The sequence below is a fragment of the Taudactylus pleione genome, unplaced genomic scaffold (assembly GCF_031769625.1).
Source record: "Taudactylus pleione unplaced genomic scaffold, aTauple2 ptg000012l, whole genome shotgun sequence".
NCBI classification, from domain to species: Eukaryota; Metazoa; Chordata; class Amphibia; order Anura; family Myobatrachidae; genus Taudactylus; species Taudactylus pleione.
In genome coordinates, this window is record NW_028284415.1 from 2,463,241 (window position 1) to 2,491,027 (window position 27,787).

The window sequence follows — 27,787 nt, forward strand, 5'->3', positions numbered from 1 at the left end:
TTGTGATGTCACAGGAGGAGGTGGACAGTGTCTACCTACTTCTGAGTGCTTAAAAAAAATATTATGTTTAAAAAACTTTGTATGTCTATTATTTTTTTTCCTACAAAACAAGGTTTTTTAATTTTTTTATGGTGAACTACGGGTCCCAGCAGGGCCCAGCTGTCAAGGAAAGCTGGCACTCGGAGAACTACAAGTGCAAGCTTGGACCTATAGTTTGCAAAAAGAAAACTAGTTAGCTGGTTCGAACGATAATCTTTTAGTGTATGGCCAGCTTTAGTGTACACCAGATGTATGCCTGGAGGAAATGCTACGGTTTTTGACATATGCATATAAAAATACTTCTTTTACATGCCTATATTCTATGCACATGTGCCTCCATCTCTATATGAGCCCGGGATGGTGAGTAGTAAAAAAAACCCTCTAATTTAGAACAACTAACTACAAGTTTTATGCATGTGTTTCTTTCATCTCCTTTTGAAATTCTTAAATATTAAATTTTTTTGAATTGAGGTTTTTGAATACAAAACGTAGCTATATTTTAATTTTACAATTACTTTATTTTCTGGAATAATTTCCAGTAGTTTGCATGTGGATGTTCCTCAATATAACATGCCGCTCTTCCCATACAGAAAATGGGAGCGTCCATACCATACTTGCCTACTTTTGAAACCTAGTTTGAGGGAGATTATAAATGGTATTAGAATGTGGTGCGTGTAGTGTCAGTGAGGGGGCGTGACCAGCTCTACCCAAAGGGCGAGGTTAGATCCACCTATTAGCACATCTATTGCCACTCGGGCGTGTCCTGCAGTGAAAGGTGCATGCAGTTTGAAGCTAAAAACTCAATTTCAAAATCTACTTTATAATGACTTTTATTCTATGAATTTCATGCAATAGGTTGGATTTGTGTATTTATTTATATGTTTTAAGGTTAAAATGTGTCCTTGCTGATGACAATTTGTATGTTGTGAGTCCTGCTGGGCATAGTGTGTATATGTGAGAATGTCTAGGGACTGAATATTCTGGGAACAATATAGTCACTGCATTGCAATGGGCACAATAAACATCAAGTTATTGTTGGGCACAGGCTGCATGTACAAAATAATAAAATTGTAATATATATATTTAATATAGGCAGGCTATCACAGTAAATTCCTCTAAGGGCCCTTCTGCTGCAAGAAGGTGTAAATAAGGTGTGTGACATAATGGGATACATTACCACCTTGTCAAAGACCCTCTCTTTTCCACCTTCTTGCAGCTGAGAAGTCATTGCTGAACTGACTGTTATTAAAGACAACTAACAATTCTGCAGGAGTTTATTATGTTGTAATTGGCTATTTAACACCACATACAGCAAGTAAGACTATACTGTAAAGAGGGAAGAGCAGATAAGAGCAGTAACTAGCCAGCCCTCATTCTCCCGAGTCCCTACAGTACTTACATTTAGTTTTTAATAGAGCTTGTACTTGTGTTGGCCGCCGTGTTAGGAGACACGCTGCTGCCGCTTGTCGCTGGCACCAGGATCCGGTGGGGAGGTAACTGCGTGCTGGGCTAGGCGGCCACCGCTATCCACTATCCCGCAGTGGTCGGCCTATTAGTATTCAGTGAAATGAAGTCACGCGGCTTGACATCCCCAAGCTAGGTCCCGCCCCCGTCGCATCCATACTCGCGCATGCGCAGTCTGAATTTTCTACGGGGCAGTATGGAAACCGGGGGATTCTGTTTGCTTTCCGGGGTAGCGGGAGCTCCAACCTTAAGTCGGGAGGCTCCCGCGGAAATCGGGAGGGTAGGAAAGTATGGTCCATACTACTTGAACAGATTGCTGCAAAAAAAGCTATGGTCATCTTAAGTTGTAATACACAGTGGTGCAATGATTAGCATGCGGCCTCATGGCACTGAGGTCTTGGGATTAATCCCTTTCATGGTAGAGTTCGTATGTGTTCCCATTTTTTACATTGGTTTCTTTTTGGGTTTGCTCCCACAATCCAAAAAACCTCTAATACATAGAGGTAAGTTAAATGACTTATGAGAAATATTAACCCTAGTGCAGTGGTTCCCAAACTGTGTGCTGTGGCACAGTTTGGGAACCACTGCCTTGGGACACTTGCAGGGTTGCCTCAGGTTGGTGATCCAGCAGTAAATCAAATTCTTTATGGTCAATATAATGTAAATATGTGGACAAACAGAAGCACAAACCTGTCCACCACCATATAACTGAACCTATTGATGACAGGTAGCACAGTTTACTTCACTTTACTACTTTACTACATTTATTCTGAATTTCTCAATAACAAACTTTTGGCTTAGGTGTGCCTTGAAAACAGTGCTGATACTCTAGGGTGCCGTGATTCAAAAAAGTTTGGGAACCACTGCCCTAGTGTATATGTGTAAATGACTAAATATTCTCTCTAAATGTATATGTGCTATATTAATAACTGATCATAAATAAATAAGCATCATTTCAGGAAAGATGATCAATATCAGTGTTCATGCTTCCAGAAACAACAAAAGAGGTTTGGGGAACTATATGGGAGGCATACCTCAACACAATGTTGATTTCAAAGGGACAGTCATGATACTGTATGCGGTCTTTGGTGGGACAGAGCTTGTATGGAAGTGGGTGGGGCTTCACAAACGTGTACATGCTTGTAAAGATCAGAGGAGGGTTTGTTTTCTGTTTTGCTTTTGCGTTTGTAAATGTTGGAGATCTGGAAATGAGATAATTCAATATTAGGGACTAATGCTATTTTTCCAAAATATCCACTTAGCTTCTGCCTATCTTAAGATGGACTGTTGTGGAACTTTGACATTTCTGTAGTGATAAATCATAATTAGAAAGTAACTATGTGGTTGGCTCAACAAAGTGAGTTCTTGTTCATAATCTCTGTGCTTTTTCTTTAGCCTGGCACACAACTACAGAAAGATGTCTGGAGAATTTTGGGAAAAATTTATTATTGAACTGTTAGTATTATTGAAATGCTGGCAGTGGCGTAACTAGGGTATTTAGATCCCCAGGGCAAGATGAAATACGGAGCACCCCCCACCACCGAAAAAGTGGACGTGGTTGCATACCGCAAGGAGCGTGGTCACTGAAAAATGGGGCATGTCAACAAGACACACCACTGTTTCTCGTCACCTTAATGCCCCCAGCAGTAGCGCCCCTTATGCAATGCCCCTAGTGGTAGTGCCCCTCATGTAATGCCCACTGTAGTAGTGCCCCTTATGCAATGTCCTCAGTAGCAGTGCCCTTTATGCAGTGCCCCCTGTAGTAGTGCCACTTATGCAGTGCCTCCAGTAGCAGTGCCTCTTATTCATTGCCCCCAGTAGCAGTGCCCCTTATGCAATGCCCCCTGTTGTAGTGCACAAAATGCAGTACCCCCTGTTGTAGTGCCCATTATGCATTTCCCCCAGTATTGCCCCTTATGTAGTGCCCCATATACACTGCCCCCAGTAGTGCCCCTTACACATAAAACACAGACACACATTATACTTACCTGAATCCCTGCTCCTGTGCCCGCCGCCATCTGCTCCTCTGGTCCAGGCGTCATGACGTCTCTCCCTTCATCCACTGTGGGAGCTGAAAGGCAGAGCTCATGAGTGAGCGTATGTCTCAATGAGAGTATGTCTAACTCTCATTGGCTGCTAAAACAAACACACCATTGCCATGTAGTACACTTACTGTGTACTACCTGGCACCAGTGGCAGTGTGTTTGTTTTTACTGTGTAGTGTGGTCCGCACTCCACACTAACCACTGACCTGGACGGCAGCCAGGGCAATTGCCCCATGTAAAAACCCCTTAGTTATGCCACTGAATACTGGCCAGTTAGGAAAGGAATCATTTTGACAAATGTTTAATAAATTAACCATTCAGTTTTTAATTGTGGTATATTCTTCTAATTACATTTGTTAACTACTCATCTTTATGTTACATTTTGTTTGCACTTACACTTTAAAACATTTATACAACATGATTTATATAATTGATAAGGGGATAAACTGAATCTTCACGCATGGAGTAGTAAAGGAGATTTGGGGCCAAATGTAATAGGGTGAGAGTTTAGAAAAGTGAGAGTTTCTGACACTTTTTAAACTTTGCCAATTTAATAGAGTCCAAAAACAAAGTAACGGAGCGAACTTGCATGTTTTTTTAGACCTAAAAAACTCTCAAGATTTAAAGTCTCATTCAGATGTTTTCCCATTTTGAAGATAAAACTCAACCAATGTGAGAGATTGCTGCTAAACTCTCACATTTTCTAAACTCTCACCCTATTACATTTGGCCCTTGGAGTCTGAACTATTTTACTCAGAATCTGTGCTTTTTCCAACATAGTTTGATTAATCTTTAATATGTTCTAGTGTGTGCCAGGCCCAGGGAGCTGCAATATTCTGTGTTCAGACCAGGCAAGGTGCTTTATGAACCCAGGGATATTGTCACGTATTCCTGCATCCCAGGGTATATCAAGGATTCTGGAAATGATAAAGCTGTGTGTTTAACCCCTGGAAACTGGGAACATGCCACGTTAAAATGCAAACGTGAGTAAAAATGTGCCATCAACACTATAGAAACCATGTAATTCCTACACCGTTCACCTGATTTGGATGTAATTACCCTCAAATGAAATCTGAAAGTCTGCAGTTAAAGCACATCATGTTTGTTTCATTTCAGAACCATTGTGGTGGAGAATAGAGGCCAAAATATGAAAATTCTGTAAATGTCCCAATATTTATGCACCTGACTGTATGTGTTTTCCCATACCTCCCACTCGTATTAACATTTTAAAGTACTGGCTCTAATGCGTATGTGTGGCCAGCGGTGCCGAGAGGGGGGGGAGCGGGTACAATTTATCCGGGCCCGGGCTTCCAGAGGGGCCCGGCGGGGGCCCGGGTCTGGCGCTGCCCCCCCTCCCTCCTCACTATCTCCCAGCACACAGCGTGTGCTGAGATGCAGTGGGAGATTGCTGTGGCTGCTGCTTAGCAGCTGCGAGCAATCTCCTATGCCTGAGGGGGGGAGCGATTATACTGATCGCGCCCCCTTTGGCTTTGCGCCGGGCTGAGGGGCTCGCAGCGCCCCCCTCCCCGGCGTGCAGTACCGCTACGCAGCGCTGCAAATGTATACTTTTTAAACTTTTTTATTTGAGGGGGCGAGGCCACGCCTCCCGCGATTAGGCCACGCCCCCTCTTTACCGGGGCCCCGCAGCGCTCTCAACGGCCCTGTGTGTGGCAAGGAACCCGCCACGCAGAGCACATAATAGGGAGATCTGTAGTACTGCCAGTCACGCGGCCATTACATTCCAAGGACTAATGCCATCCAAAATAAAAACATTTCCGCCTGAAATTGCTTACCACAGAATTTCACAATGAAGTAGCTGCATGTAGTAAAATCCACAATGTTGTGGATCTATGTGCAGACTATCTCTAATTAACAGCAATCAGTAGACATGACACATTTATTATAGCAGACTCCTACACATTGTGAACTGAAGATGCTGGCATACTATAAGTTACAAACATTGTGGCTTTTACTACAGTATGTGCAGCTACTCCATTTCAAAGTTCTGTGGTAAGTAATTTCAGACTTACTTACTGCTGTGTATATACTGTATATTTTTTACTTGAGCTTAGTATCTCTGATACAAACTATAAACTTGATTGTGCTTTATTATGGATGGCATTAGTCATTGGAATGTAAAAGCAACTGCAGTACTACAGATCTCCCTATTATGTAATCTGCGTGGTGAGTTCCTTGCCGCACATGCGCATTGGAGTTGCTACGCCAGTACCTAAAAAACATGAATGTGAGTGGAAGGTATGGGAAAACATATAGCCTATGTTCTAATCTGGTCTGTAAAGTATTCTTATGCGTATTGTCAAGTCAATCGATTTAAAAGTTTGACCGTGATTGCGCAACAAACATACAAGTTTAATATTTATATATTAGTAGGAGATGGTATTTTGTATAAAAAGAAAATAAAAATGCAAGTTATGGAACCTTTGTTTTGCATGCACTGATCTTAAGGATGTACTAAAGGTAATAACTCTTGGTTTCATGTTTACGCAGCGAGGCAGTGTCCAAAGCCTGGCGCTCTTGCCAATGGGAAGATAGAATACACAGACCTAACTTTTAAAAGTCTGATATATTTTTCATGCAACAAAGGGTGAGTCTCAACTTTGAAAGCTTATAATCAGGCACTACAAGATCATATTCATTTACTACTGTGTGTCTATAAGGTTCATTTAATTAGAGCCAGAATGCATGATTGGATTTAGTCAATCATCTGAGGATATGGTTTGTCCAGAAGGACTGGACAAAAATAATTAATTGCTAAATATACGGGATGTAGTTAAAAAGCCCGCACCGGGATCCTGGCCGGCGATATAGCGATTCCGGAATCCCATCCACTGGCAAAATGCAGACGCCGCTATCCCGAATGAGATCAGGATAGTGGATACCGAAAGTCCAGCTGCCGGGTAAGTATCACTGTCCCCGAGGATAGGGGGGGTTAGGTTTAGGCACCCCGGGGAGAGATTATTGTTAGGCATCCCCCAGGGAGAGTTAGGCTACGGGAAGGGGGGTTAGAGTTAGGCACCACTAAGGGAGGGTTAGGGGAAGAAGCATGGGTAAGTATATTATATATATCATATTTTTATTTTAAAAAAGCTTTTTTTTTTAAACAAATTTGAAAACATAGCAGTAAATATTTAAATAGTACAAATGTTGGAGCAATAAGCCAAGCCATGCTTCCAGATCCACAAACAAGCAATGTGTGTGTATCATCAGAAGTGCAGAACTCCAGAGGGATAAGTAACCCTTATCATCATCATCATCATCATCATTAGTCATGAGACGCTACACAGTCAGCAATACAAAAAATAGAATAAATTACATTGATGCATTCCAGTCGTGATGTAAATAAATTACATACAAGGACATAAGAAACAGAAGGTAAAGATTGCCCTGACAAAATTAATTTACAAGCTAGGGAGTGGAGCAGAGCCGGATTTAGACTTCTTGGGGCCCTAGGCAAGATACCGGTTTGGGGCCCCCTCTCTCAAAAAATCTATAGCACTATATTTTCATTCCTGATTCATGTCCCTTACATTATTTGTTGTTTTTCCACCTTATATTCAACTTTTTAAAGTTTACCTAGTATGCACCAAATGGTGTAACAAACCTAGAACGCGCCCTCACTGAAGGTGGGCCCCACCCTGACCGCTCCATTAACTAACCTAACTGGGTAATTTCTCAAGCTGTACTATGTTCGTGGGAAAGCCTCAAGCCATGTAAGCACACCCTGTCTGGAAGTAGGCCGCGCCACACTGCCACACAAGGGACAGCGTGTGAAGAAGAGACTGCCTGCGCATAGGCGAGAGTGAGTGAAGAGGGTGGTATATTCAGGAAAATGAATAAGGGAGAGGTTGTGTATTGGGTACAGTTAGTGAAGAGGGGATGGCTGTGTACTGTTAAGTTTCTTGACCTGGGCAACACTGAGCATTACTTTGATATTTGACTATATTTAGGTATGGTGCTCAAAGAAAGAAAACCACAAGGCCCAGACTTTTCAGATAGCATATCCTACACATCAGTGGCAAATGCAGGATTTCTAGAGGGGGGTTTCCAGGTGCTTGATTTTAGAGCGAGTGTGGCCAGTCCATGAAGAGGGTATAATTAGCACTTATCCAGCTTTAATATGCATCATACAAAGTATATTGTGTTGCATAATTCCAGCATATACAGGACCAGTGATCACAGTAACCCATTATATGTGTCATACTGTACATAGTGTATTGTGTGCCATAATTCCAGCATATACAGGACCAGTGATAACAGTAACCCATTATATGTGTCATACATAGTGTATTGTGTGCCATAATTCCAGCATATACAGGACCAGTGATCACAGTAAGCCATTAGATGCGGAAGTAGGTCCATCCTGTCTGAGCTGAATGTTTTTCAGATGTGGCACCATTACAGAGCATGGGAGCAAGTCCGGGAGTCTGGGAGCAGCAGCAGAACTTAGCACTGCCCTGGACATATATGTACATATCAGTCTTCTTATGTACTGGATAGTGTATTATTATACAGTATTAATAATTAACCCTATTGATGGTCTATAGCAGTGCACCCCTAACAGTGCATGTTTTCCACATCTCCTAGTTGGTGCACAGGTATATTTATCAGAGCCGTAACTAGACTTTTTGGTGCCCTGTGCCAGAAAGAGCATTGGCGCCCCCCTCATTTTTTAAAGGGACATAATGCACCCAAAAAAGAGTCATGGCTTCATGGGGAAGGGCCAGTGAAGAGATAGGAGAGGCCAGGAGATGCTGGGGATGAAATAAGAGGAAGCTACAAGCAAGAATGATAATACACAGAAATTTGACAGGCCCAAACAGCGCCCCCTGACCTGTGGTGCCCTGTGCGATGGCACCGGCCGCACTACCCTAGCTACGGCCCTGATATTTATTACTGGCTGACACATTTTAAAAGATTCACAGGTGTTGCTAATCATTTCATTTGTGATACTGAGAAGAACATGCAGAGCTAGTAACATTCTATTATATTACTATTTCTATTGTGGTCATGGTGTGTGCTGGGGAGGGGGGTTTCCAGGCAGACGGAAAACCCCCCTGCGTTTGCCTATGCACATATACAGCTAAAATGCATTAATCATGTCTCAGAACAGCAACAACCATTTAGCGTTCTTTACAGACCACACACTAGCTGAATAGACACCGAGGGTACATGATTAGTGCAAGTTCTTTTTGCAATTTTTACCATGGGATTAAAAGTGGACTGTTTTGGCCTGTGTCAGTGAGTAACTGGACACTAGGGGCCTGATTCAGATTAGTACGCTAATGCATATGCAGCTGAGATTTTTAAGCATATGAACATGCTAAGCATTGTAAGTAAAGTAGCCGCCCAGAGAAGAACAGATGCCCACCGGAGCTATCACAATGTCCACAGCAACTGCGTACACATACACAGCATCTACACATAAATGAGTAACATAGACTCCCCGAATGAGCCTATGGTCATGCAGTCTAACCACGGCAGTAGCGACTCTGAAGACTTGTTTCTCGGACTGGGACTGTAGATCAGCCCTAGTAGTGGTTGTTTAAGGGGGCGTACTGTGAGTCACGGGGGCCTGGCCTCGCGGTACGCACCCGTCTCTTCCTGGCCGAGTACAGTGCACTAGCCCATCACTGCTGCCACCCCTTCCATCTCCATGAGCTCACATAGTGAATCCCGAGTCAGGGGTGGCGAGCGGGGACCCTGAGGCCATCGGCCCTCTGGCATTTGCCAGAAGTGCCCGATGGCCAGTCCGGCCCTGGTCCCAGCTGAAGGCAGCAACAAGACACAAGGTAGTTATACTGCATCAACAATGTCTCTCCCAGGCAAAGATTTCAAAGCAGACTGGGGTTTCATTGTGTGCTGTTCAAGCTCTTTTGAAGAAGCACAAAGAAACGGGCAACATAGATGCGTTGGTCGGCCAAGGACACTTAGTACACCAGATGAAAGACACATCATGCTTACTTCCCTTCGAATCGGAAGATGTCCAGCAGTGCCATCAGCTCAGAACTGGCAGAAACCAGTGGGACCCAGGTACACCCATCTACTGTTCGGAGAAGTCTGGCCAGGAGTGGTCTTTATGGAAGAATTGCGGCTCAAAAAAACCCCCCATACCTTTGATGCGGAAACAAGGCCAAGCAACTCAACTATGCATGAAAACATAGGCAGGAAAATGGCAGCCGGTGGTCTGGACTGATGAGTCAAAATTTTTAATATTTGGTTTTAACAAAATGCAGTTTGTTTGCCGAAGGGTTGGAGAGCGGTACACTAATAAGTGTCTGCAGGCAACAGTGAAGCATGGTGGAGGTTCCTTGCACGTTTTGGGCTGCATTTCAGCAAATGGAGTTGGGGATTTGGTCAGGATTAATGGTGTCCTCACTGCTGAGAAATACAGGCAGGTACTTACTCATCATGCAATACCATCAGGGAGATGTCTGATTGGCTCCAAATTTATTCAACAGGACATGTCCCCCAATATACAGCCAATGTCATTAAGAACAATCTTCAGTGTAAAGAAGAACAAGGAGTCCTGGAAGTGACGATGTGGCCCCCACAGACCCCTGATCTCAACATCATCGAGTCTGTCTGGGATTACATGAAGAGACAGAAGGATTTGAGCAAGCCTACATCCACAGAAGATCTGTGGTTCTCCAAGATGTTTGGAACAACCTACCTACTGAGTTCCTTCAGAAACTGTGTGCAAGTGTACCTAGAAGAATAAATGCTGTTTTGAAGGCAAAGGGTGGTCACACCAAGTATTGATATGATTTAGATTTCTCTTCTGTTCATTCACTTTGCATTTTGTTAATTGATAAAAATAAATCAACACTTCTATTTTTGAAAGCATTCTTACTTTGCAGCATTTTTTCCACACCTGCCTAAACTTTTGCACAGTACTGTATATATTTAGTTTATTTAGCTGCCTGCACAGTGCTGCAGTTGCTGCTGTCTTCCTTGTCACCCAACCTCACCACCAGTCCTCCTGATGTTCATCCTGCGCTGCCTCTCTCAGGGGGTCATTCAGACCTGCTCGCGAGCGCAGGACGCTCGCAAGCGGGTCGATGGTGCGCATGCACGAGACCCGGCTAGCGACGGGATAGCCGTCGCTCCGGGTCTCGCACCAAAGGGGGCGTGCTGTCGATGTTGCTTGAGCCAAAATCACTGATAGAGCCAAAATCACTCCAGGGCTTGCGGCAGCGAGACCCTACCGCAGGGTCTCCGTCGCAAGCCCGATGGTCGCGATGGTCTTGTCCATCGCGACCATCATCATGGACGCTCGCTATAGCTGTGGGTGGTCACATTTTACAGAGGCACAGTAACGAAGCCCAGTGATATTAATACTGGTCTGAGCCTTCTTACTGAGCACCTGTAAAACATTTCCAGTTACAACTGGAAGCCAGCCTTGTGATGGACAGGACGGATTTCGTGGGGCCCTGCAACGGGCCCCTTGGTTCCTGCTGGGCCCTACGCGGATGCCTAGGTTGCCTTGGGGAAAATCAGTCCCTGGTGTGGAGAACCGTATTGGCTCTGCCCCCAATGCGGGCAGTGTAAAGGGGGGAATAAGTGTGTCGGGGGTCATGTGCTACTGTGAAGCCGGTGGCCCCCTCTCCCCCTTAGAAAGCTGATGCAGCGCTGCTGCATGCAGTAGAATTTCTGCGGCTGCGGAGCCTCCTCCCGGGAACAGGTGCTGCTGGCACCTGTTCTCGGCAGGGTCACATCGACCCTGTGTGGGGGCCCCAGAACGACCGCCCCTGTTGACCCCCCTTAATCCGGCCCTGCCTTATATATTCTGTGTCGATTCTTTTCCTTTCTTTTCTTCCCTTTAACAATTATAACTTACACTTAGCAAAGGTATTTTATTTACTGATGGTATTAATGTATGTCTGTGAGCAATTTCCACTGGCTCTGTAACTAATTATATTCTCTCCTTTCTCCTCTCCTCTTACTGATCTGGCTCCCAGCATCCTTTTAGCTGTTCTGCATGATAGCTGATTTTTTTGGTGTTGATAATAGCTTTTAAGTGATGGTCCCTCCATCCATAGTAATGATATGTCTGGGCAATACCTCACTGGCCTGGTTTATTATATTAGTGTGGAGTTGGGTATGTAGGGTTAGGGATAGAGGGACTGTACATACCAGAACTCCGCTCAATCAGATGACACTGCCGGAAGTGACACCCACATTTCTGGTGGCTGTTGATGCTGGATTGTTTGGCAGGGAGCATGGTTTCCATGCCAGCAAGGTTTGCTATCTCCTCCAGCAATCAGAGTATAGCTGCAGCTCTGTCTTGTTGGCTCCCCCTTCTCTATTTATCTTAATTGGACGTTCTTTATCTTCCTGTTCTAGAAAAGACTAACCTTTATGCTACAAAATGTAATATTGAGTAACAGATGTAAGCATCTTTTTTGTTCAAAATGTACATCTTATTTGACTACTTTGCTAGATTGCACTGATTAATTTGCTGTGCAACATTTGTACAATGTGCTATGATTCAGCGGACACGGTTTTGTCTCACACCAAATTCTGTTGTGCATCATCTGCAACTTTGTACTGTTTAATACTATTTCCTGTGCAGTTAAAGTCGCAGGCTAGTGTCTCTGATACACTGTGAACAGTTTTTTTGCTGCGTCTGCGATGCGAATAAGATCCAAAATTAAAAAAAAAGACTACATCTCTCAGAGCAGCTCAGTGGCCTGCACTGAGTCTGCACACGGGGGTCCTCTTCTCGCTTACAACACCCCTGAGCAAGTAGCATAACAACTGTGTCCTGGTACCAGCATTCTAGGTTTGATGTAGTCACTGACGACATTGTGTCTATCGAACTCCCATACTGTGTGTATCCCCTGGTCCAGGCCCAGGATAATTTCTGTTGACATGGTGTCACGGTCTGATTATTTTGTAGATCCGGCTCTGGGGGGTATGCAATGGGTTGCACACAGGAACTAACAGGTGGATCCGAGGCCCTTCCAACAAGCCTGGGTAATTAGTATCCGCTTCGCCCCCTCTACACACACGTACGCACACACACCCCCATCTTGGCACCCCTGACTACATACCCTGGACAACACTGCATACTAGAAGCAGGAAAAATAAAATGACCCAATAGAGGCTTCAGACTTAGCTGGACTATCATAGTATCTTTGAATGCACAAACAGCTACAGAAATACTGAATTACTTTAACCTACTGTATGACATGCTGGGATTAGACCCAAAATCACTACCATAGGAATTGGTTTAATAGATGGGCAAACTGCAAGAAACATCACCTTCAAATCTTTTAGTTTAGTTTGAACATTCATACTAATGATGATGATGTTTGCATATTTGACATCAATTTCTCTTTCACTGTGCACAGTACGAAACACCTAATGTACATTTTTGCCTAACAACCTAGGCTTGTTTTCCAGTGCAGTCCACCTCAATCCCCTCTCAAATTCTCTGTTCTCTGCCTTCCATCAATACACCAGGTCCCACATGTATTAAAAAGAGGAAAAAAGCTTTTATTACAAATTATATTTACTGATGATCAGTCACTGTGAGTAAACTTCCTGTATTTAAGTCTGCAAATTATTCTGAAAGCAATAAACCACATACTGTACATTCCTACAAATTAGGGGAAATATGTTTTGCTTAATTAGATTTAAAAGCTTTTTGCACAAGGTTACAGTAGAGCAGTGTTTCCCAAACTCAGTCCTCAAGAGAAGCTAACAGTCCATGTTTTAAGGCTATCCATGCATAAGCACAGTTGACTTAGGTGCCTATTCATCATTACATAATTATTATTAATGCTAATTGTCTTAAACTTGCTAACCACAGACACCTTCCCGCTAAGAATTGCAGCCCCCACGCTGCGCTGTATGTCCCCCAGCTAACCCCACCACTGTCATTAATCACCCTCCCCCCACTGCCGCCAGTGTCCATCCCACCATCTGTGATTAAACATGGATATCTTTAAAACCTGGTCTGTTAGGGTGCCTTAAGGACCGAGTTTGGGAAACTCTGTTGTAGAGTCAACATGCATTATGTTATAAACAAGGTTGAAGCCATATATTTAAATCATATCATACATCTATTTGTCTTAATATTTTTGGTGTTGTCATCACTACCCCTCAGGAAGAAAAAATAAGCACATAGCATTCCTTAACCTGTCATCTTATGAAATCAATGAACAGACCACGTCAAGTTGCATCACTTGAATCAACTTGAAAATTATGATCATACTAACAAAGCTCTGCCTTTATTTACCATAATTCATAAAGATTTTTCAGCTCTGGCACCGGCTTTATCCAATCCATCTCTCCGAGCATATAATTGAAATATAATTGAAATATATCACTGTATACTTCTCTTCTCACTGAGAATGTTCTGAGCATTTATTTTCTGACATCCAGCCACAGATGTTCAAAGCATCTGAATGCTTTATCTCAAACTACTGGCAGACACCCGTTTTCAAAACTACACAAGATATTAGTTGTCATCTGCAGCCCCCTGGTCCTGGCCTAAAACCAAGTTCAATCGGCTCAGCTTTTACTTGTCTTCTAGACAGATGCTTTGTCTATGACAGAACAATTCTGTGTCCACTCAGCTAGAAAGCAACATTGGATGGATGACGTATTTTGCTGGAAACCATATTGGTGAAATGATTGAGATGATGAATAAGTTCATAGATGTTGGCATAGATTCGAGTAAGACAGATGTTTTATGTCAGGAAGCTGTTCAAGCTTACCAAAGAAGTTCTGTACCAGATCGAGCAACAAATTCTATATTTACTGTAAGCAGATAGTAAATAAAAACCTTTACATTTTAAAGAGTTTTCACCGAATGGAGTTATGCTCTCCAGGACAGTTCTTTGATATGATGAACACCTTAAAGAGAAACTTCTACAATGCTGTTGATGTATCCTCACTTCTCTGTTTTACATAGAATGTATGGCATTAGGGACTCATCATATGGATGAGACAAATAAAAGAGCAATAAAGGATATATCCACTTCATACAAGTGGTTGCTATTGAATACACTAAATTAAACATACATATTTTCTATGACTATGGGAGTTTTAATTAAGTTTAAGCTAAAACAATGACTGTCTTTGTCTTAATATTGTTTAGTTTGTTTGCTTTGGGTAATTGACACTGCAATGCAACCAAACTCCAGTTTGCGTTATCTTCTCTGCAGGTGTTAGGTCTTGTCACAAAATACAGGTAGATTAGTACCCAGTGAGTTGAAGAATGACTCTAGTAGAGTATAAGTGTAATTATAAAGTTTTAGCATGGGCATACACTGAGAAAGGGATTCAGCTGTCTATGCGATGATAGCAGAAAATAATAACTTGTAGCTAGAAAGTTCGTGTTTGATTCACATATGGACAAGGCAGTTGCAGATGTTTGTTAGGTAAACTAGTGGTCAAGATCCAGTTCCAAAACTCACACACATGCTGGCAGGATAAGGATTACACAAAGAAAAAATATAGGTGCACAACTCCAAATTAACTGATTATATATAAATAAATACATTTTGCAGTAAATACAATAGAGGTTTTTGGCATAATCTTGGCCAAGCTTATGGGCCTGCCCACCATATCCGGGTAACCTCTTGTCGGGCAGGTCCCTAACATACTAAGGCTCAAATCCAGAGCTCAGGACACCCCCAAGATTATGCCAAAAACCTCTATTGTATTTACTGCAAAATGTATTTATTTATATATAATCAGTTAATTTGGAGTTGTGCACCTGTATTTTTTCTTTGTGTATATATCAATGGTCTCCACAGGTAGCACCTCCAATTATATATATATAATATATATGTCCAGAATGTGCAGTCTGAGATCTCTTTTCTTTGTAAACTAATTAGTGCATTGATTTGCACACCTGGGAAGCCTGAGCCACTTCCCACTCAGACTAGCACTTCTACTATTGGTTACAGCATGGAGTCTGGCAATGTAATATGCACACCAGTCAGAGGCACAATATAGGTAAGTCCTGCTAATATTTAGACTGTGTAGTGCAGCTTTGGTTCATTTTTGGGGTGTGGGTCCCCCTAGATTGCTTTGCTGATCTGCTTCAGGGCACCGCAGTATAACACATTTTCCTTTAACACATTTTAATACTTCACTGTCTGTTTCCTTTATATATATGTATTTTACTTTTTTATTTTTATGCTTTATATGCGGCCAGCGGCTGCTCTTAACACTTCACTTTTCTTATTAGAGCGGTGTTTTGGGGTGGATTGGCTGGGCTAGTTTGGGGGTGTCCTGCGCTCTGGATTTGAGCCTTAGTATGTTAGGGACCTGCCCGACAAGAGGTTACCCGGATATGGTGGGCAGGCCCATAAGCTTGGCCAAGATTATGCCAAAAACCTCTATTGTATTTACTGCAAAATGTATTTATTTATATATAATCAGTTAATTTGGAGTTGTGCACCTGTATTTTTTCTTTGTGTATATATCAATGGTCTCCACAGGTAGCACCTCCAATTATATATATATAATATATATGTCCAGAATGTGCAGTCTGAGATCTCTTTTCTTTGTAAACTAATTAGTGCATTGATTTGCACACCTGGGAAACCTGAGCCACTTCCCACTCAGACTAGCACTTCTACTACATTGGTTACAGCATGGAGTCTGGCAATGTAATATGCACACCAGTCAGGGCACAATATAGGTAAGTCCTGCTAATATTTAGACTGTGTAGTGCAGCTTTTGTTAATTTTTGGGGTGTGGGTCCCCCTAGATTGCTTTGCTGATCTGCTTCAGGGCACCGCAGTATAACACATTTTCCTTTAACACATTTTAATACTTCACTGTCTGTTTCCTTTATATATATGTATTTCACTTTTTTATTTTTATGCTTTATATGCGGCCAGCGGCTGCTCTTAACACTTCACTTTTCTTATTAGAGCGGTGTTTTGGGGTGGATTGGCTGGGCTAGTTTGGGGGTGTCCTGCGCTCTGGATTTGAGCCTTAGTATGTTAGGGACCTGCCCGACAAGAGGTTACCCGGATATGGTGGGCAGGCCCATAAGCTTGGCCAAGATTATGCCAAAAACCTCTATTGTATTTACTGCAAAATGTATTTATTTATATATAATCAGTTAATTTGGAGTTGTGCACCTGTATTTTTTCTTTGTGTATATATCAATGGTCTCCACAGGTAGCACCTCCAATTATATATATATATATATGTCCAGAATGTGCAGTCTGAGATCTCTTTTCTTTGTAGGATAAGGATTACGCAAACTAGTGATCAATGTTCATTTCAAAAAGATTTGGTGCACAGGTTCAGCAAGTATCAAAGAGCAGGCAGAGGCAAAGTCAGATAATATAAGCAGGTTTGTAATACTCTTAAGCAGCTAAGAGAGCAGACACAGAGAATAATCAAAACATCACAGCCAAAGTTGGTACACAGAAACACAAATTAGGAGCATGGTGTGCAGATCAAAGGTAAAGGTAGATTTACTAAAGCATCTAAAAATAAAAAGTGGAGGTGTTGCCCATATCAGATTTAAGCTATCATTTCTCTATCTCATTCCAGAAAATAATAGCCAGAATCTGATTGGTTGCTGTGCAAAATACCTCCACTCTGTTTTAGAAGCATTAGTAAATCTACCCCTGTTTCTGGTGGTAGATTTCAGGTTCTTTGGATACACAGGTATTATTTAATTAGACACACAAGGAGGCACTAATATCAATAAATACAGTTTATTGAGAATATGATTAAATGAATATACTTGGCTTGGTATATGTGACAGCGTAATATTCAGTCTGACATTTCAGAGAGCCCCTGCCACTTGCTTCATTGTCTGGAATCAGGTTGATCTTCTTAATGTGGGCACACTGCAGGCTATTGTCCAAACAATGCTGTTATTTGCAGTGAGCTAGCATATATACACTGCTCCCTGGAATAACTCCTGCAACTAGAAAATATACATTATATACTAAGGGGTCTATTCATTATGTTAGTTATTGGGGTCCGAGCGCTTTTGGGGTCCCGATAATTAACATTCTTATTCAAGCAAATCCATCATTGCTCAGGTGCCGAGACAGCTGATCCGAAAATCAGCTGTCTCCCAAACATATTCACTGCTCCTTTCAGAGCAGTGAAACTTAGTACAGCCGAGTCTGACTTAAAAAGCACAAAGCCCTGGCGGCCAACGGAAGAGACAGACGGGGGCGGAGGGATCCGGAAGGAGATCCATCTTCGCAACCCGGGACCCATGATTGCAGGAGCAAATGCCATCTGAAGATGGTCAATGTTACAGCAGTGAAGCTCTGAAATATTGTATTTCTGGAGCTTGATGAATTTAGGCCCCCATATTAGTGTATGGGGACAGCGGGCCAGGTCGTGAGAAAAAGGTAAGTAGGAGATATCTGTGATAACTCCTTAACTTTTTGATGAATGGCCCCAAAACTTAATTTCTACAAAAGCAGGTGAAAATTATCAGAATCATAATGTCGCAAACTCTCAGATGGATAGTGTACGCAACCCGTATTCAGGGAATTGACTAGACCTATTCCTGAGGCGCGGAGTCTAATGTGCCAGTGGTATTCACCAGGGACCCTCGCAAAAAGATGGACTTAGCTGCGTCTGACACACAGGTCGCGACCCTCAGGTTAGGTTTCCTTATACAGGTGCTGGTGACTAGTAGAGTGCAGGGAATTTGTAGTGTAGTAGATTAGCCGGTCAGAACCAAACAGACGAGACGGTACCAAGGAGCTGATGTAAATGGGTCACAGGGAATAGCCGAGGTCAGAACCAGATATCAAACACAGAACCAGGGGTCAGGCAGAATCGGAGTCACGAACAGCCCAAGTTCAGGATATACACAGGAACGCTGGAGTATGGTAATGGAGCCTATACTCTGGCACTGGAGTGCTCCCAGGAACTTCCTTTTATAGGTCAGAGTTCAAACTAGCCCCAATCAGCGCTTTGTATCTTGAGTGCCTGTCACTTTAAATCTTTAGCAGAGCGGCATGCGCGCTCCTAAGGAAGTCGCAGCTGCCTGCACACAGCTGCCGGGGAAGGAGAGGAACAGCTGACAGCGGGTGCCAGGAATCGCCCGCCCGCTGTCCCACGCCAGCCAGGACTCCAGCATCACCGGACCAGGTAAGAGAGACCTGGATTCGGCGGCGCCGTGACATATAATGAACGAAAAGACCCCTAATAGACAATAGAGGGCAGTATTGCCTCAATTATAGGCATAAGCAATAATATAATTTACAATTATTTACCTGGACTAGTTTACAGGGGTATCCAATATTTCTGGATTAGTTTACAGGGTTATCCAATATTGACTATACGTGCAATGTAAATCCTTATCTGTCTGGTCACATACGAACCAGACAGTGATCTTTGTCCTTTCATGTGAAATACACTTTTCTTTCAAACACACTTTTGAATCAGCTTGTGGTATTTAAGCATTTAACTCTAACAGTACCATTAATGAATCAGCTTGTGGTATTTAAGCATTTAACTCTAACAGTACCATTAATGACACCATTTAGAATCCATATGACAACCACAATCACTGACAATCACCTAGCACTGACTGCTAGGTGTAATCCTTTTTTATAGCAGAAAGGGAATTGGGGTTTCAAAGAACTGCTACCAGTATGAACATTTTTGGTTTAGACTCACTAATGCTAAAGATGCGCATCGGACAAGAATATTGCCTAGAAAGATTCTCATATGGGCAACAGTCACAGTAAGGGAGTGCAGATTGAATCAGACAGTTTGATACTACACTCTTACTAACAATGTGATATCTTGCCTTGGCTGAAATCTTTTTTTTAATAAAAAATTAATAATCTATGAATAGGCAGGGTGCATATGTAGCAGCCCTATGGTAAATGTGATGGTTTTCTATCACTGGAGGTGATAAGCGGTGGGCAAACTTTGGACCTCATTCAGAGCCGGACGCTATCAGCCGTTCGCTCGTACACATTCGATTGTGTTAAACCACGCATGCGTCCGGATCTTATTGCGCATGTGTGGCCGGATCATTGCGGTCATTTCTCGATCGCTCGTATACACAGCGAACAGGAAGTGACCTATGTCATTTAATTGACAGAATGTTCCGTTTATGGGTGGTAACGGGGGTGGAGATGAGAAAACGCAGGCGTGGCAAGCCGTTTTTTGGGCGTACATGTATTATCTTGTGCGAACGTCCAATGTGGACGCTATTTTGTACACGTCACTGTGTGATCCAATTTCCATTAAGACTGCTCGCTCAGCTTTGGGTCTGGTATAGTCTACCGCAATGACGATGGTCTCCTCGTACTTCCCCGGACTCATCGATGGTGCTGCGATTAATCAAGTGAGGCAACAAAAACAATTAACTTTTAATTGCTAAACAGCTTCTAAGGTGTTTCGCAAATAGACCTTTTTTAGTAGTTAAAAACCGAACGCAGGTGAACTACTCAGCTGCTAATTTCTGGGGCATACAATCAATTAGTTCACAAATGTTTGGGTTTTTTGAGTGCTTTTTACATATTTGTAAGTGTTTATTTTGTAGACAAACAATATTGTACGCATGTTTTTGTTTTTTTTAAAGGACCAAGAAACCAATAGTCCTATTTTTTTGGATAATTGTTAATTAAAACTAATTGATTTTAACCCTTATTTTTTAGGCAAAATATGAAATGTTTATATTTCCGTTGTACTGTTTGTAAGTTTGTTGGAGAGATTACCTTTTAACCAGTTTGTGAATAAATCAACAATAGATTTTTGCAATTTTGTTTCCAAAGTGTAATAATTTTTTGTTTATTTTTGTGTCAAGTTTTTTTTAAAGTAAACATATTTTTTTTCATGGGACAAAATCTACAAATCATTTTGCACACACACCCACAAAATAAGTGGCATTTGAACAGAATTAAAACAAATAAAAACAATTTACAAGAAAGGAGATGGAGGTTTTTGCCATGCAGGAATATGGGGCAAACACAGAGATGGATTATGGGGAAATTAGCCAGTGCTGTCATCGCCTTTTAGGCCGTTTGGCCGGGGGTTGGATGGAGCCTGAACGGGTCCGGGAAAGTCCTTCGTCTGGCCTGGCCAGAGGCAGATGTTGTGGCCTCTGGACTAGGCATAGGGCTAGGCACATTTGGAGGGATGGCTGTTGTTGTGCCAGAGGTGGAGGGTCCTGATGTTCCGGCAGGAAGGGAGGCCGGCTCCACCATGTGATGGCGAACGAGCTGCTCCAGGGCATTTGCTGTTCGGACGTTGGGCCCAGTATTTTCCGCAAGGGCCTTAGCAATGGTCACGTTGGCCGCAGCACTTTGCTCCAGGGCGTCCGCCACCCGTAGCAGATTGGCGTCCATCCTCAGCAGAATCTCGGTCTGCTGATCCGTTTTACCATTGAGATCAGTGAGGAGGGCCACTGCCTGCGAGAGGGAATGCCCTGGACTGTCTGCCACAGGATCCCCAGCCGGATCTACTGCTTCCTCCCCTGGAGAGCCAGAAGAAATTCTGCGGCCAAAGCTCACCTCTGGAGCAGACTCATCCGCCTGTGTCTCTGTGAGAAAAAAGAGAAAAGAGTAAAATTATAATCTAGATATTGTCAAAAACACATTTCTGAGTTGGTAACCTTACAACATTTACCTGGGGCAACATGAGGAGCCGCAAAGTCTGGCATGTCGGTATCCATGTTTGACACGCCAAACACCTCCTCATCCTGCACACACCCCTGGGCCAGCTCCTCCAAATCTGTGAGCTCAAGTGACACAGGGGTGGGACCCCCACCTGTCCCCCCTGCATGCCTAGCCCTATCAGCCAGTTTTTGTTTAAGCCGATATTTGAAGTCACTCCATCTGTTGGTTTAAAATTTGGCATTATTCCTGTAGCATTTTGACCTGTAAACACTTTTTAATAAAATTTTGTTCTTACGTACCGGTGTTTGACCTCCCGGGTTGAACGTTCAAACTCACCCATACCATGACACCACTGGCTATGTCGTCCCACAGTTTCCATCTCTGGGTTGCACCCATATTCCTTGGTGCCTGTGCCAGGTTGTCATTGCACATTTGCACCAAAACCTCCATCTCCTTCCTTGTGAATTGTGGCTGCTTTTTTTTTGGGGCCCTAGTTTGCCTACTAGGGCCAGCAGCCTCTTCCATGGCATCCTCCACACCTTTTTTTTAAAATGTTAAAAATGATTTTTAGTAAAATGTTTTAAAATGTAATGTTAAACATACGCATTTTCCCATTAAAAAAAAAAACACTTACATGGTGCCTGTTGGCTAGTACTTTGCTGCTCTGTACTCATTTTTTTTGGTCAATGTAGCAGACCGATTTTGGCCTTCAGTGACGTTTTTATATATGCGTCAGCGTTATTTGGCCGCATCATTCCTTGTGCACTCCTATTGTCCGTCCTTAATTTGAGCGGGAAAATAAAGCCTATTTATGGCTTGGTGTGACTCGAGTCGAGGTGGCATGTTTTGATTGTTGGAGGTTTAGCGTTGGAGTTGATTGTTGGCGATTGGTTTGGAGAAGGAGGACTGGTTTATTTTGATCTTTTGGCTTTCTTTCTTCGTTATTTTCCGTTAGCATTTTTTTATCTTTTTCTGCTTTTTTGATTTGCATTTTTGAGTAAGTATTTAAAAAAACCACCATAAAAAATAATAGTAAATAGTTTACATTTGTTTCTAATTTTTTTTGTTTTACAGTTATTTTGGCAGTGACCGAGTGAAGTTTTTGAACTTTGGGATATTTGTCTGTTTTTGGTAAGTGTTTTTGGTTTCATGATTTTACAAATTCGATGTGTTGGTCTTAGCATATGTTTCGCTAAGTAATGTTGTTTTTTTTCTGTGAACAATCATGTCTTACCCCTAAATGTAGCGTACTATTTTGCGAACTAATGTATCCTTATTTAACTGTAAAAGTAGCATACTATTTAGCGAACTAATGTATCCTTATTTAACTGTAAAAGTAGCGTACTATTTAGCGAACTAATGTATCCTTATTCAACTGTAAAAGTAGTGTACTATTTAGCGAACTAATGTATCCTTATTTAACTGTAAAAGTAGCGTACTATTTAGCGAACTAATGTATCTTTATTCAACTGTAAAAGTAGCGTACTATTTAGCGAACTAATGTATCCTTATTTAACTGTAAAAGTAGCGTACTATTTAGCAAACTAATGTATCCTTATTCAACTGTAAAAGTGCGTACTATTTAGCGAACTAATGCATCCTTATTTAACTGTAAAAGTAGCGTACTATTTAGCGAACTAATGTATCCTTCTTCAACTGTAAAAGTAGCATACTTCATTTAGTGAACTAATGTGTTTTAAATTTTTCTGTGCAAAATCATGTCTTCCCAATAAAAGTAGTGTAATATTTTGAGAACTAATGTGTGCTCCCTTCTCTATTTTTTAGAATAAGAATTTTTTTTTAAATCGTAGTTTTTTAAATTAATATCTTTAAAATTTTACAATTTTGAAATGTAGGTTGATTTGCCCATGGCACGTCCCAGGCCTGTAAGCATCTTTGGTTTTCTTGGAAAAGATAAGTATATTTTTCTTAACACATTTGTCTAAACCTATAACTACCTTGCTTAACATTTCAGGTTGATGATGGTCGTATTATATTGGCCATGGTTCCAGAACCCGACCAGCCTCAACTTCATCCCAGGCGTAGGCCTCGTAGGTGTGCAAGGCCCCAGATATATAGAATACGTGTCACCCTTTTTGGAATGCCTGATTATGAGGTGTTAAGGCGCTACCGTCTTCCACCACAACTCATCATAGACACTCTCTCATTAATACAGAGTGATCTTGAACGGCAAATTGACAGTCCTACAGCAATACCACCACTTACGCAATTAATGTCGGTGTTACATTTTTGTGCCTCAGAATCCTTTCAAACCACTATGGGAATAGTCGCTGGAATTTCCCAATCCTCCTTTTCAAGGATCCTGAGGGCAGTGATGGAGGCCCTTTTCAAACACCTCCATCATTTTATTAAAATGCCATTGGATATAGGTTCCCTTAATGTGGCAAAGGCTAATTTTTATCAAATAGCTGGCTTCCCACACATCATAGGGGTTGTGGATGGCACTCACATACCACTTCAGCCTCCAGCAAGGCTGGAGGCTATATTTAGGAACCGCAAACACTTTCACTCGATGAATGTAATGGTGGTATGTGATGCCTCCCTCCAGATCCTGTCCCTGAATGCCAAATTCCCCGGCAGTGCACATGATTCCTTCGTCATCCAGCAATCAGGGATTTGGCACAAATTAAACAACCTACAAGCTGGTGATGCGTGGCTTCTGGGTAAGTTGACACCTTCTGTTGAAACCAATGCAAAGCTTGTAACACAAAAGGTCCTGATGTTTTTTTATCTATTTTCACAGGAGACAGTGGTTACCCTTGCACGCCCTGGCTGCTCACTCCTTATTTGGCTCCCACACCAGGGCCGCAAAGTGAGTATAATTCCGCACTTACAGCCACCAGGCAGGTGGTGGAGCGCTGTATTGGCCTTTTAAAAGGCCGATTCAGATGCCTCCACCGCTCTGGTGGCGACCTCATGTATTTGCCGGCTATGGTTTCGAAAATTGTGGTCCTGTGTGGGATATTTCACAACATCGCCATAAGGAGTGGTGTCCCAATGCAGCCAGAGGATGCCTTGCCTGAGGACAGCCCCCCCCGAGGTTGGTCGGAGGTCAGTATGTGGGGGGGCCATACGTGATGAAGTTGTGGCCAGATTTTTTAGGTAATTATTTCCTCATAATGTTTAAAAATGCCACAATGTAGACATGTAATATTTTAAAGTACACTTTTAACTGATTTTTGTTTTGTTTTGAATCCCTAAAATGACCATAAAAAACCATGCCTACTACCTGATCAACACAAATGACTTTATGTGGACACATTGGATATAACTTCGGGAACAATGATTTCTTCTCCTAATTTGTGGATTCATGTTGGCATGCTCCTTCTTCAAACAGTTCCTGATTTTGTTTTTTGGGGGGTTTTGGTGTGTTTTTGACGTGTGTGTGTGTGTGTTTTGAATTTTTGTATTTATTGTGTGTATTCACTTGGTGTTTATTATTTGTGTGTATTAAAATTGTATTTTACGTTCACCAAGGATTTCCATCGTAAATTACAACCAAGTGTAACCTGTTTCTAAAAATGCAAAGTTGCTTAATGCCTAATACTGTAAGTTCTTATTTGGAAAAGTTTAGTACCCTGCTTTGTTGCTAAAAACAAACACCAAAGGTATTATGGTGAATCAGTATGTTTGCAATTGTAAGCCTAAGCAGGTAGCTTTAAATTTAACATTACCCACACCAAAAAATAATCACATTTTGAGGTTACTTCTCCAAACCTATTGGTATTGTTATGTGTTTAATGTGCAAGCTTACATACTTACTTGAGCTTTTGACAAACACATTTCTTTAAAAATCAGGGACAAATAGTAGACTTATGTAAGGTTCAACAATCTAAGATTTACACACAAGGAAGGAGACTTAAATAAATCAAAATAAATTTTATTTTTTTAAACATTTTTTGAGTGAAACATAAAATAATTAGTGGCGCAGGCGCACCAAAATGTGATCCAAGGCCACAAGCATGGCAACTACATGGCCCCTCAAATTGTGCAAGCCTGCATAAATTTCAGCGTTACGCCTCTGGTCCTCTGTGGGTAAAAAAAATTGGCGGATTACTAAAATGACACCTTAATTTATATGTGAAAAAACAACTAAAAAATCATACTATACAAAAAAAGGTGACAAAAAAAAAATACAAAACAAAAGGAATGCCAAACGAAAAGATTGTCGAAAAACAAAGCCAAAAAATATTTGGCAAAAATAACATAAAAGAGAGTTACAACTACGCAAAAATACAACATTTGTTGGTACCGTAAACAAGAAAGACACAAGTATGAGTGTTTGGACATGTGTCATATGTGTAAGGGGAAAACATCCTAGACATTGTTTCACAAAGATATATATCAAAAACATTAGAAATACTTTACAATTTTGAACTGCACAGGCAAAAGGACAACATCAAAAAAATCAAAATAATGAAAAAACAGCCATAGTTTTAAGGGGAAACATACCGGTCATAATGGTGCCTGGTCCTGTAGCCCCAAAATCGTCCTCATCAGAAGTGGGCCAGTGCAGCAGGGATGGAGGAGGGGTGATTTGGGAGGAAGTTGAGGGTGAGGAAAAGAGAGGGGGGGGGGTTGAGGGGAGTGTGAATTGGGAGGGATGGGAATGTGAGGAGAGGGAGGGCAGGTCTGGGTTGGAGGGGAAATTTGGGGAAGAATGAGCAGAGGAGGTTTGGGTGGGAGTGGGGGATAGGGGACGAGCCCGACATCGATGACGTTGGCGACATTGTAGTCTGCGCTCAGGCCCTAAATGATGTTAAAAAATTTATCTTATTACATATTTCATTTTTTGTTTCAACAATTTACAAACCAAATTTTTTTTTTTTTTAAAACAGGGCTATACAGTAAACATGCACACGCAGGTATGTCCAAAATAAAGAAACAGGGCTATACAGTAACCATGCACACGCAGGTATGGCCAAAATAAAGAAACAGGGCTAGACGGAAAACATGCACACGCAGGTATGCTTACATTTAAAATGTAAAAAAAAATACACTTATTTTCCAGAATTTGCTGACGCAAATTGGCCAAAATGCGTGGGGATCTGCGGCGTAGATCTGACCATAGTCTGTCGAGCTGGCTGATATTGCGGCGGTAGCCCAACGTACGCAGCCGGCGCCGAACCTCCACATAGGCTTGCCGCTTGCGGAGGTTAGTGATGGGGGCCGGATGCTCTGTTATTCTCCGGTCCATCACATCTGTGAGGACCAGGAGTTCGCGGCGACAAAATGCTGCGGCTCTCATGATGGCAATGATTTTTTCAACACAAAACAGTTTTAATAAAGGTCCCAGAAAAAATATGATTGGCTAATGTACTTTGAAAATTAACAGAAAGCATTCTATTGCTTATTGTATGAGTCATGTGACCTACACCCTCACAAATATAATGATAGTTATGATAGGCTTGATGCAGTGACATGCGTAAGCTAATTTAAATATTAATAAAAAAGATGAAAAGTCAGGCTAGAAAAAAAACGCAAAACAAGAGTAGCATTCAAACAAACTTTTAATTTTGAAAAACCATCCCCTTGGTCCAACCGTACGTATTCTGCGGAAGCAATGACACACACTAACAATAATAAAGTTTATTGACATTGAAAAAAAAAAAAAAGGATTGCAAACATGTGAATAACAATTAAGCTAATTAATATAGTCATTGCTATTAATCGATTCAAGTATGTTTGCTGAATGAAATAGTAGGCAATCGAAAACTGACAGGGCCACTTCCGGATTTGACTTGTGCGAGCGTTCCCTGCAACCAAAGAGGAGACGGACGGTCGCTATTTCGAACGTTCGCTAGCTAGAGGAGGGGTTGTGAGAATATGGGGCGGAAGATTAGCTGCGAGCGAACATACGAGCGAGCACTTGAATTTAATTTTTTTCGCTCGTACGGCGTTCGAGCGAACGGCCACTTGCGTCCGGGTCTGAATCAGGCCCTTTGCTCTTAGTTCCTGATACTTTAGAATAGTGTTGTCTCATTATTTTGCATCACACAGCAGAGAGGCAAGTGGTCCCAATCCCAACGCAACAATGGACTCTCCTATTTCACAGTTATGATCCGGCAGGCTTTTCAGTATATTAACACAGTCAGTTAAACACATCCTGTTCTCTGATATACACAAATAAACCATAATAAGACATGATTCTTAGTAAATTTCCCCCTAAATAACCACAGACTTTGCCACGACCAACTGCCACTCACTTCCAACTGTCACTTGCCTCACCACCTGACACTGATCATGTGACTTGCTCAAGACCTCTTGAGAAGCTGTTGAGGATGTTGTGAATTGTCTGCCTTTGTAATGACGTGCTGTAGCACCATGCACAACGTCAGACGTAATACCTCGCTGAGAGGGGTAATATATACGTACATTTCCAAAATGGTTTCTTTTTGATCATAGACTTTCCATTTGATTATTCAAATGTTTCTACGTTACTAGGGAGTCCAGAATCTTCTCCACAATAAATCTGCTTTACCATTGTAAACTGATGGGTGACAGAGGAAGATGGTGCCAACTTGATTTGATAAGCACAAAATAATGGCTGTATATTTCTCATGGTGTGTGGTAGCTTTAGTTTTTTTGTTGTAGGATGACAGCAGATAATAA

At 42.0% G+C, this 27,787-nt stretch overlaps 1 protein-coding gene across 1 annotated transcript in view; it reads left to right on the plus strand.

Moving 5' to 3' along the window:
* Positions 1-27,787, plus strand: part of APOH (apolipoprotein H) — an 86,946-nt gene that overhangs the window by 24,945 nt on the left and 34,214 nt on the right. The window contains exons 3-4 of the mRNA XM_088468951.1: positions 4,355-4,531; positions 6,057-6,153. Coding sequence (XP_088325077.1) covers positions 4,355-4,531; positions 6,057-6,153 — 274 coding nt within the window. The remainder of the gene's footprint in view (positions 1-4,354; positions 4,532-6,056; positions 6,154-27,787) is intronic.